The sequence below is a fragment of the Rhagoletis pomonella genome, unplaced genomic scaffold (genome assembly GCF_013731165.1).
Source record: "Rhagoletis pomonella isolate Grant_MI unplaced genomic scaffold, Rhpom_1.0 Rhpom_scaffold_03858, whole genome shotgun sequence".
Lineage (NCBI taxonomy): Eukaryota > Metazoa > Arthropoda > Insecta > Diptera > Tephritidae > Rhagoletis > Rhagoletis pomonella.
The window spans coordinates 7,085-19,207 of record NW_023462409.1 but is presented as its reverse complement, the minus strand read 5'-3'; the positions used below and the strand labels follow the sequence as shown (position 1 = coordinate 19,207).

Sequence of the window (12,123 nt, the reverse complement as noted above, 5' to 3'; positions counted from 1 at the left end):
TATTACATTGGCCTTGATAGTTTTTTATTTAGCAGTTACAATTTTTAGTTTAACTTGTGAAGAAACGAGCACACTGTGCTACTGTTTTGGCTCACGGCGCGCGTTCTTCGTGCTGGCTGAAATGTGCCGCCGTTGCCGTTGCTTTTGCTGTTGCCATTTGCCATTGCAGTAGTAGCCGTCGTTGTTGGGGCGCCGCCGTCGTCAATGCAGCTTTTTCAGTTTTCGCTTAACGCTCGTTCAGTCAAGTTGATTTTGCTGCACCGTCGTTCACTATTTAATTCGCGTCGCATACAAAATACAAAAACACATACACACATACACACATTCACATATATACACATATCGACTCACTCAAAATACATATACGCCGCGTCGCATCACACTCTGCGCCTAAACCGCGAACGAGGGCAGCCGTCTGAGTGGCTTCAATTTATTGTATATTATATAGCGCGGTGGTGGTAATACGATAACAGGTGCGACAGACACAGCATTACGATTGCTAGCAGCCACTGTGCATTTGGCGGACGGTGTCATCATCATCAAACGTCGTCAACACTCTCGTCGTCAGTCTGGTCGTCAGCGACGCGCAACTGCTGCGCCGCCCGCTGTCCGCATGGCGCGCAAGGATGATCCTGTCTTGAATGTGCGCTTTGTGCAATTGGTCGAAAACCATCCGTGCCTTTGGAACTCGACGCTACCAGCTTACAGCAAGAAGGACGAAACCCAGAAGGCCTGGCAGGAGGTCGCCAATGAGACGAAAGACACTGGTATGTAAGCGAAAAGCATTGTTTGCCTGCTGGCTGGCGCCGTCGCAGCTGCTCCCATTTCGTCTTTATTGCTAATAACCATAATTGTTGTTAGTGCTGGCATTGTTGTTGCAACTGTGTGTATGCACTATTGCTATTATAATATTTAGCGTTTACAATTTGCTATTGTTGTCAATGCACAATTTTTCTTACTGTTTCTGGTGTTGTTTTCCCATTTGAGTGTGTTCATGCGGTTGAGCTTTCGCATTTACTAGCACTATGGTAAGCTACCAGCTCACAATAGAGCGCAGCGTAGAATTGCGTGCCGTTCGTTCTTCAAAGTTTTTTGCATTCGCATTCGCAATGCATGTACTACACTGCACTTCAACGCTCGCCAGTCGCTCTCACCCCACACCCTACACCTCGCCAACGCTGCGCTCCCCTCACCCATCATCGTATGCACATATGTATATCGTACGTCGTACGCAGCTCTACGATTGTCGTTCGCTTGTAGAATATGTTGGTCAGTTGGCACTGGCAGCGCCCTCAATACGCTCAGTTACCATACCCACTGCTGCGCCCCCAACTTCTTACAATGTGGCTTTTCAATAGCGCGAGCTTGTGTAGGTGCCTTCGAGTGGGGCGTCGCACCACGTCGCTTCGTCAGCCGCCAGCCAATCGGTTTGTTTACTTGTTGCCGTGTTTTGCTGCATTTGCATGTGCGACATGGCGCACAAGGATGAGACGAAACGCGACGCAAGGCAGTACGTTAATACATCAGCACGACAACGGCATCGCAGCAAGGCAGCAAGGCAGCTGCAATTGCAGCAGAAGCTTTGCTTGCTCGCTTGCCTCCTCTATGTAAATACCTACATACATAGTATGTATATTGCATTTTCAGTGCTCAGAGCTTTTGTCACACCATACCTTCAACCGCACTCGCATACACTTCAATTATCTTGTGTGGTTTTCACAATCGCTCTCGCTTAGTCTCTCTCGCTTAGTCTCTCTCGCTGGTTGCTGTTGATGCAATTCTATGCCATTTTCAGACACTTTGGGCTCGTATTGCGTTGTTTGCGATTACAATGTTTGTGCATAGAGTTTTATCAATATGTTTTGCTTTATTTTAGTTTTTGTGGCGCTTGCAGCCAGCGCCGCTACGACTTTGTTTGCTCTACGAAATGCGTTTTCCGATATTCGGTGGAGCATTTTCTATTAAAAGTGCGAACTTTAAGTCATCCAAGAACAGAATTGCGCTAAGCACTAGTTTGAAGTAAGAAAAAGTTCTGAGTACCTATCTCCCTTTTTCGTGCTAAGTGCAAAGTAAGCTCAAAATTAGAAGTGCTTGCACATTCTGAACATGCATATATGTATTCATACATATGGATGAATGTACCCAGCTAGCACATCTGCTAGACAATTTCTGATATCAGACAAGTCGCACAAAAGTTGACTATTTAGACAAGTCGGCCGCTGTGGTGTAGTGGTAAGCAGTGCGCGCTTTCACTCACCAGCACCTGGGTTCAAGCCCTGGTCAAAGCAACATCGCAAAAAATTTAGAAAAAGGTTTTTTCTTAACAGCGGTCGTCCCTCGGCAGGCAATGGCAAACCTCCGAGTGTATTTCTGCCATGAAAAACAGCTTCTCATATCAAGGCGCACGCCACAAGATGGAGGAGAAGCTCGGCCAAACACTAACATATGTGTAAGCGCCAATCTATTATTATTATTATTTAGACAAGTCTTACAGGTTTCGTACAGATTTCTCGGCAAAGTTTCTGGAGAATTTTATTTGTTTCGTTATCCGATTTCGGACAGACACGTCTTATTATTCTTATTTCCCGTTATTTTCTGGTCAGACATCTATAAGATATCCTTCAGAATCGTCGGCAATTAAATCAGAATTTCCCACGAAGTGTCGGTTAGACTTCCTGTCAACCTCTCCATATGCTTCTCTGATCGATATCGGCCAGAAATCATAAAGATTTCAGACGTTTTTGCCGCCGAGTCTGACGGATATCTAACAGATTTCTGGCAATTTTGCTAGCTGGGTGTATACACATGTACATATGCACATGGATATGTGCTTATTAGACAGGGTCACGGAGAAAAAGTTTGTAATCATCCCAACTGGTTCGAAAGGTTACTTGGAAAGCGTCATAAAATTTTCCGTTCCTGATACGTCCGAAAAACAGCCAAAGTCGAGTTTTCTTCATAACTTAGCTTTTATTTATTTGTAAGGCAATTTTGAATTGTTATATGCGCCATACGTATAGTATATCGTTAAAAAGATATTGTTAAGTACCTACTACTATATACTTTCATATATAAGATCATATTGCCCTCAGTTACCTTCTTTGTCCAGTTAACTCACAACTTCTACCCATCCAAATTTAATTCTAGTACCGTAAATGTATACTTTATATTAAGTGATGCATTTCTCCGTATTCCTGAAAAGGTGCTTAGCTCCCACATCTTAAAATCTGATCATAAATAAAAAGAGGTAAGAAGAAAATCATTTTTGGCTGGCTTTGGAGCGTGCCAAAGATAGAAGTGTTTACGGCGCATAAATCCTCTCAAAGTAAGCTTTCAAACTAGTGGTCCAATTACAATTTTTTTTTTATATAGCGACCGACTCGGTCTAATGTATATACATACATATGTATGTGCCCGTCGGGATATATGTACATAATATTTGGGAGTATTTAGTATAAAGTTTACGAAATTTCCCTGATGATTTAAAGTTCGACATGTGTATCGTATCAAATACAAGTTTTTGGTGTTTCTGTATCCTCTCGAATTGTAAAAGTCCACAACCAAAACACATACAACAATTGCAGTAACCAATACAAATACCTTGTTACGCTTTAGTGCAGGCGTTCAAATGCGTGTTTCTCTTCTGAACTTGCAACAAACCGAGATACCAACAGACCAAACATCGAAATTTCTTGTGACTTTCAGAAGTAATCTGGTAGCTCTCTGGTGATATACACAAGGCCAATTTGTTGACCCGTGGAAATGGCAACAGACTACATCTATCTAAAGCCGCCCACAAGATCGGTATACTACTCACCGGCTGGCTACCTCACCGATTAGTGAGGAGGACTCCGTTACTGTGAAAGGGGAAATTTGGTGGAAAAATGTGGTTAATCAAACGCTAACTATCAATGGAGTAAGCCGAAATAACGGCGGTAAAAACTCACGGAGTCTTGACTAGATCCTTGGGGGAAGTAGCAAAAAAAGACTAGAAACTCCATTGGGGGGTGAAATAACACAAACGGCAATAACGCAAATTTGTGTTATTTCCCAATTGAATGTGAAACAACACAAATTTGCTTTAGTTCATTTCTCGTTGAGCAATAAGACCAACTTTTAAACTTAACAATTTGAGTAATAAAGCAAAATAGTGCACATATGTAGGTAGTCACCCAGTTACATTTGACAAAAAGTAGTACATGAACAAGTTAAATGGATTTGTAAATATACAATTTTGAAAGTGCCCAGCGTCGCGGCGGTCCGCGTTCGCGCGCCGCCTGCGCCACCCCGCGCCGCGCCGCGTTCGTCGTCGCGCTCGCGCTCGCGTCCCGCACCCCCATCCCCTCCTTTCGCAATTATGCACTAGTGGCATTATAACCGTTTAGAAAAAAGAAAAATCTATACTAATTATATAAAGAGAAGTCCCTTTTTTTTGTAACAGGTAATCTCGCGAACGGCTGGTCCGATTTTCATGAAATTTTGTATACAAATAGCTTTCGGTAACCACCATGTTTTAGACTAAATTTTTTCTTTTTTTCGGGTAGGTGGACCAGGGACCGGTCTATTCGAAAAAATCGTATTTATGGTCCGATTTGCTTAAAATTCGGTACATAAGTAGTTTTTTTAGCATATATTAGGATATATGGTAAATTTTTTCCGAGAAGTAGACCAGAGACTGATCTATTCGAAAAAATCGTATTTACGGTCCGATTGGCTTAAAACTCGGTGCGCAGGTAGCTTTTTAGCATGTAGTAGCATATGTGATAAATTTTTTCCGAGAAGTGGACCAGGGACCGATCTATTCCAAAAAATCGTATTTATGGTCCGATTTGCTTAAAATTCGGTACATAAGTAGTTTTTTTAGCATATATTAGGATATATGGTAAATTTTTTCCGAGAAGTAGACCAGAGACTGATCTATTCGAAAAAATCGTATTTACGGTTCGATTGGCTTAAAATTCGGTGCGTAGGTAGCTTTTTGCCTGGATAAGCTTATAGATTCCTGTTTTCCAATTTTCATGCAATTTCGAATATAAATAGCTTTAAGTAACGACCATATCAAGGGGCGAATTCGTCACTAGGCAAGATTTTTTTGCGCCAATCAGAAACAACGGATACTGAAATATAATTATAATATATAATATATCTCAAGTAATATATATTTAGAAAGCCGTTTGTTAGTTTTCGCAAGGCTCGAGAGCGGCTGAACCACCTACTATACTGTAAAGCTTCTAGGACATTCACTATAGAACCGGGTCATTGTTGCCGCCAGGGAGTGAAGAGGAAAAAATTTATTTCGCTTTGCTAATAACCGTGCTATGAAATGCCGCACAACTGGAGAATTTCAAGAACGGATATAACACTTTCCTTAGGTTATTTAAAGCGACAAATGACCACCAAACCTTAATCTTAGCAGACTAATGTGCCAATGAAAATCGTAAACGTGAATTGTTGGTGAAAATGTTGGACCAAAAACGGGACGAAGTTCGCCGGGTCTGCTAGTAATGAAATAAAACCAGTTCACTTCTGAAACTGCTTTTCAATGTCTGCATGCATCCCACCCATAGTGAAATTTACCAGGTGCCACTGCCTTATTTGAAAATTTGCCTATAAAATGGGACTATAAGGCAGCCGAATGTCAGAAAATAAAGCGAGAAAGCAGTTTTATTACTTCATCTGTTTAATGCGACATCGTTCCCTGTAAACATTTTAAGGTTTTCCAGCAATGTTTTTAACATAGTAAAAAGCATGCAGATAAAATTCATACAAAAGCGCTATGTCCAATATGCCGAGCAGTTATTGAAGACGATGCTTTCCCTATATTTTGTTAGACTTTTCATAAGTAAAAATATTTTGTGAATATTACTTTCTTCATATGAATTATATCACATTTTTTGTTTAATTCAAGGCCTATCAAACAGGTTGAGAGCATTTGAGCAAAAACAACATTTGCCTGTATTTTGTTGTTGCTTCTGGTATCGAAAGTGTCAAAAACTGTTCTAATTTTTTCTTCTACATCAAAGCGTGTCATGTGAAATACAAAAAGATACCAAATTTAAATTGAAAAAATTAAAATTGTTGCAACTTTCTTTCTTAGTAAATTGGTTTGCTTCTCGAAGAATTAATCCATCCTGTGCCAGGCCCAGTAATCAGCGGTTGTGCTGCCGAGTTGGGCGAGCGTTCCAAAAGCAGCTATTCATTCGCTGGTTTTGTATGGAAAAAGGTTTTACATGCAAATAGACTTTAACAATTTAGAATTTTTGTGAGAAGAAATTAAAAATATTTGACATTTTCGAGAACAAATAATTTGAAAACAAAAAAATCAAATCAGCTGCTATACTACCTGTCCAATGTGCCTTGGTTTAATTGTATTTTTGGAATAAACAAAGTTCTTTTTGCTTCTGTCAGTAAACTGTTTTTTTACAAATAGTATAAATAAGCAATGGGAAATAAAGCAAAACTTGGATTTTGGTATTAGTTCCAATTTAAAAAGGAAATAAAGCAAATTTTGCGTTATTGCCGTTTGTGTTATTTCACCCCCCGAAACTCATAAATGAAAACAATGAAAAAGAAGTAATGCAAGTGGGTCTAACAAGGCCACGCTGGCTAAGATCGTTGAAAGTTTTTCGTAAGACAATTGAAAGCCAGTAGGCAAGATATGTAGTTTGAAAGACTTTGCTTATTCTGGCACGAAGTCAACACACAAACACTCAGAGTCTAAGCGTCTTGGTAAGCACATCACTGTTGACAGTTATAAGTTTGAGAATGTAGACGACGTCGCTTATTTGGGAACCAGCATTAACACCAATAAATATGTCAGCCTTGAAATTCAAGGGAGAATCACTCTTGCCAGCAAGAGCTACTTTGGACTAAGTAAGAAGTTGAGAATAAAGTCCTCTCTCGTCGTACATGCGTGGAGGCATGGACACTGAAAACGTCTACTTAAAAGGGCTCCTGAAGTTTTCGAGGGAGAGATTCTGCGAAATATTTACAGGCCTTTGCGCATTGGCGATGACGAATTCCGCAGACGATTTAACGTTGAGCTGTGGTGTAGTGGTTACCAGTGCGCGCTACCATTCTGCAGCGTCTGAATTCAAGCCCGGTTCAACGCAACATCAAAAAAAAGTGTTTGTTTGCGGTCGCCCCTCGGCATGCAATGGAAAACCTCCAAGTGCATTTCTGCCATGAAAAAGCTTCTCATAAAAATACAATCACCGTTCGAAGGAGAAGCTCGGCCAAACACTAACATAGTGTGTAAGCGCCAATCTATTATACTTAAATTACGCGACAGTGTCGCGATGCCTGTATTACCATTTGATATCAAATGACTTGAAGAGTTACATACTTCCCAATTCTGACGGAGTTGGTAGTATTGATAAACGCCAATTTACTTAGCCGTATTAGTTTCAATGGCATACAAAATTCAGACATCGTGGGATAAAGGCAACTCCGTTTCGTGCTGTCCCCCGGAACTACGTCAAGTAGTTCGTCGGGAGGTGGAATTGAGTTGTTGGCTCTATTCACAGTATCTTGTCTAATATATAACAGCCAGTAAAGTTTTTCTTTTAACCAAACCCAAACGCTCATTTGCTATTAGCTTCGCTTTTATGCTGATCCTATTAGAGGTTTACGCCGACAGGCTTTGCGGCGGCGACGTGGTCAACTTTAAAAAGAATCAGCGGCGACGCCGGCGCGTCTGGAAACGCCGGCGCTACTGCCCTTAAGGTAGATTCCAAAGAGCCATGAGGCTACTAATCTTATTATGTCATCTCGTCAGCATTAGGCATTAAGGTTGATCTACTCTTTCCCAAAAGTTTAACCCATCAACTCGAAACAGAACGGCCCTTTTTGACCCACTGTTTAAAAAAATGGCTTATAGATGGGTTAAATTTCCACTTAAATATTAAGCGCCAAATTTTTATAAGGAGAACCGAATGTAATGAAAAATAATACCAATTTTTACCAAAAAGGAGGAACTTTAACCCTGTGTAGAAAACATTGCGATGCGAAGGAGCAAAACATTTCTGGGGTTTGACTACCACTAAGGAATGCCAACATAATTTTCACACAGCCACCTATTACTTGTATACGTATGTGGGACCCCAGAGTAAAATAACTTACGAATGTAAAATTTAGCAAAAAAAAGTGTTTGATTTTTATTTAAAGTCTGTTTAAAATATAAAAAAATACACAGGAAAATCAACTTGTCTTTGTTCTATCTCTAATAATTGAGGAGTTAGATGCAATGAAGCAGCTTCTGTTAAACTGCTTTCTAGGATATTGGCATTAAAGTTTTTGATGTGTTATAACCAGGGAACGGATTTTATGGAAATTGCCTTTTTTTCTGCTAAAGAGATAGAGTATATTCGATTAAGAATGTCCACGATTTAGCTTTCCCTGATTCCATATATACACATTTAATGTTGCCTTTTTTAAGATATTTGCCTTTTTTTGCCTTTTCTACCTTTAAAAAAGTGATTATAGCATTTAAATTTTGTTCATACACCATGAAAATTTTGTACAAAATTCTTTAGGCGCCGAACGCCGCCGCCGCCGCGCCGATATTTTCGTAACTCGGCGGCGGCGCGTGAGGAATGACAAAAAACGGCGGCGGCGTGGCTCGGCGGCGTATACCTCTAGGCCCTATGGTACGAACAGCTTCCTAGTTTCGTTATGTTTCGACTATCTTGGGCGCTAAGTTCCGGAAGGTAGAGCTGGATTCAGCCGTGACCAGACAACAATTTTGTGATGTTAAAGTCAACCTCTCCTATATATATAAATGTCGTTGAGCAATACATACATATACTTCACATATTATTATTTGGTGTAGGTAAATATTTTATTAGAGGTGTATTTTCATAAAACATAACTTCAGAGAACTTTCCTTTATTATGTATGTACATTAGGGTGGTCCAAAACAAGAAAGTCGGAATTTTAATGCTCTCACCCCCTAGGATTATTCTATATCGAAAGAAATATACCTCTATTTTTAATTTTTTTTTTTGAAATCAAAATCAAAGCGCTCAAAGTTTTCCATGCATTTTATATGGGGGAAACAAGTTTTCGTAGAAATGGTATGGAATTCTTGAAAATCAATATTTTACGATCAGAAACCTGTGGTTCTCTTCAAGAGTTTCCCAATAACAATACCCAATTGTTTATTTCACCATTTTTTAATACCAATTTTTTTTATTTTTTTCTTTATTGCATTTTCTGACATTTTCTGAGGGTTTTTGCGGACCTATAAAATATAGTTACTATAAAGGAATGGTTAAATAAATAATTGGGTAATATTATTGGGAATGGAAAAAAATATTGATTTTCAAGAATTCTATACCATTTCTACGAAAATTGTTTTTTTTTTCATATAAAATACATGGAAAACTTTGAACGCTTTGAGTGACCTCTAAATATATTTTGATTTCAAAATAAAAAATAGGGGTATATTTTTTCGGTATAGAACAATCCTAGGGGGTGAGAGCATAAAAATTCCCACTTTACTTTTTCGCATGCATTTTTGGACCACTCTAATGTACATACATGAATCATAATTGTGGTATATATTTTCCAAACTCCGCTTCGTCCCTTTATCATTCTGGGGGTTTCTCTCTGGGCGATTTAAAATGAAACTCTGGACTGGTGGAGTTTTGTGTTAGGAAAGTTATTGTTGCAGTATTTCGATGGTTCTACAGCAGCCAACAGAAATTTTATCACACCCATATTATAAATGTGCTGGATATGCAAACATCTAAGAATTTATGCAACAACTAACATTTGCCTACTCCTCAACAAATACCTTTTGTAAAAAAAAAACACGTTTGGTTCCAAAATCATCCGATCTTTTGAGTTATCACATACTAGTTATGTATTTACATTTGAAAAACAAGTGTCAATTAAATGAAAACAGTTTCATATGCAATTCTTTTTTACTTGCAGTGCGAAATTGCCGCGAAAGATGGCGCACAATAAGGAGTAGTTTCCTCCGATCGTTGAAGTTGTCACGCACTAGTACTGGTAGAGGCAAGCGTAAATATTACCTATCTAAGTATCTGCAATTCTTGATTCCTTACACAAAGACGCGCCTAAAGAACGGCAGTTCTTCGTCAAGTATAATTGCGCAACGCAAAATGACGCCGCAACCGCCCATGACGCGCATCAATCACATACCATTACCTATAGTCAGCAGTGATGACACCAAAGATTCCAATGCCACAGAGGTGGCAATAGCCGAGGAAGATGTTGTGGTTTCGCTGCATGAAGGAGCTACAACACAGCAGCATCGCATAACTGTGCATCCGCCAATGGCGGCCCCGTGCGCCATACCAGTACCAGTCGTAATTCCGGCACCGACCGCCATCAAAACGGAACAGGGTACAACAACGCCAGAGCATGGACGATGTACAGCAACAGCCGTTCCCAGCATGAATGCTTGTGCCATCGTCGGTGGTGCTACAGGTGGCAGCGGTAATGCGGCAAACCATAGTGCTTTTGCCGCAGCAGCGGATTCGCAACCAACTCCGCGTAGTGCATCTGCCGTCGATCTGACGGAGTTTGCCGAGTGGATTAAAAGTAAAAATGAACATCATCGCCAATGTTTAATGCCCTCCTCACCTGATGCTGATCAATCATTTCTCAACAGCTTGCATCCATTTCTGAAGGAAATGTCCGGGAAACAGAATCGTCGCTTCCGGCAGAAGGTGGTGGCGCTGATTGATGCCATTCTGGATAATGCCGACTGAGGCGTACACGTGCGATGCGTAACGTATAGCAAATGCGGTGGTTAAGGTGGTGTTGATCGTGGTAATGCCGGAAGTGCTGGGAGTACAGAGCCAAGAGCAAGTGATCGTGGACGTGAACGTGAAAGTAGCAGTGGTGAAAACAGGGTAGACCGATGTGAAAGTGAATTGCGATCGCTTTATTTTCACATCGAAGTCTACAATATAAGATTTCAAAAAAAAAAAAAACATTACGCACATGAACACCTTTATACTCTAGCGCCTGAACGCACACTCACACACCTACCTACATACACACAGTTAGACACTAATACATACATTATATACCTGCATGCACACCGAAACATGTGTATTGTGAAATCTGTTGTTTTTATTAGAGAAAAATATTTTTTGTTTCCAGTGGAATTGAAATAAATGCTTTATTTTTTGTACTCTTTGCATTTTATATTTCTTTAAATGAGCTGGTACATACTTTAGCCAAAGAATATCCTTATGTATGTAGAACTTCTACATTATTTACAGGGGTGAGTATTATTTCCCATACAATCTGATGCTCCAGCGATGGGGAATCCTATGTAGAATTGCTCGGTGAATCCGAAATTCGGGTTAATTTTTTTCTATGGATACATTTTCGAGATATTTGCAGTTTACCGTTATTCAGCTTAAAGCAAAAATTGGTTCCTTTTAATCACGTATATCTTACGAACCAATTTAAAAATCTTAATATAAATGAAAGGCAATGAAATTCTCCATAAACCGTATATACATCACTTTTCGATAGGGCTTATAGTTTCTGACAAATTAATTAATCATTCCAGCTTTTTTATTTTTTAATGAAAAAATAAAAAAAAATCAAACTTTAACAGAAGAAAACTTAAAAAAAAAACAGTTCTGTGCCAAATTTTTGCGTTTGTAATAAAGCCTGTTCTGTTACAAAAAAAAAATCAAGTTACTGATGAAGGAAATCGGTGGATAAATACGAAATAATGAATGGTCAAATAAAAAGGCGCAAGATTATTTTTATGAAGAGCATGAAAGAATGTTACTCATACGCCGCGTACACCTAAGTAACACGGTTTTCTACTTATATTTCATACAAAAAATCTTTGCGCATTTTCATTTGACCACTCATTATTTCGGATTTATCCATCGATTTTCTTCATCAGTAAAAATTTGGCACAGAACTGTTTTTTTTTTATTTTTTTTCTGTTAAAGTTTGATTTTTTTTTCATTTTTTCATTAAAAAATAAAAAAATGGAATGATTAATTAATTTGTCAAAAACTATAAGCCCTATCGGAAAGTGATGTATGCACGGTTTATGGAAAATTTAATTTGCCGTATTTTATATTAAGATTTTTAAATTGACTCGTAAGATATACGTGATTA

The 12,123-nt window shown here is 39.2% G+C and overlaps 1 protein-coding gene and 1 long non-coding RNA gene across 3 annotated transcripts; one reads left to right on the top strand and one right to left on the bottom strand.

Annotated features, from left to right (window-relative positions):
• LOC118754416 lies at positions 1-10,952 on the top strand. 2 transcript variants are annotated; one of them, XM_036489291.1, is made up of 3 exons: positions 1-767; positions 9,937-10,569; positions 10,640-10,748. In XM_036489291.1, the coding sequence occupies exons 1-3, from the start codon at positions 614-616 to the stop codon at positions 10,654-10,656; spliced, it is 804 nt and encodes a 267-aa protein (XP_036345184.1). In that variant the 5' UTR covers positions 1-613; the 3' UTR covers positions 10,657-10,748. The 2 variants fall into 2 exon arrangements, with proteins under 2 accessions (XP_036345184.1, XP_036345183.1); XM_036489290.1 differs by having other exon boundaries at positions 9,937-10,952.
• Positions 643-1,501, bottom strand: LOC118754417. The gene is made up of 2 exons (XR_004994892.1): positions 960-1,501; positions 643-900 (listed from the first exon to the last, which is right to left on the bottom strand). It is a non-coding gene; the product is annotated as an uncharacterized LOC118754417 (long non-coding RNA).
• Positions 10,953-12,123: the final 1,171 nt, after the last annotated feature.

What these genes read in the sequence shown, in the direction of transcription:
- LOC118754416 (XM_036489290.1), top strand. Translation starts at nt 614, where the DNA reads ATGGCGCGCAAGGATGATCCTGTCTTGAATGTGCGCTTTGTGCAATTG. An exon ending in CAATGAGACGAAAGACACTG is followed by an intron (nt 768 to 9,936) that starts GTATGTAAGCGA and finishes TTTTACTTGCAG; the next exon opens with TGCGAAATTGCCGCGAAAGA.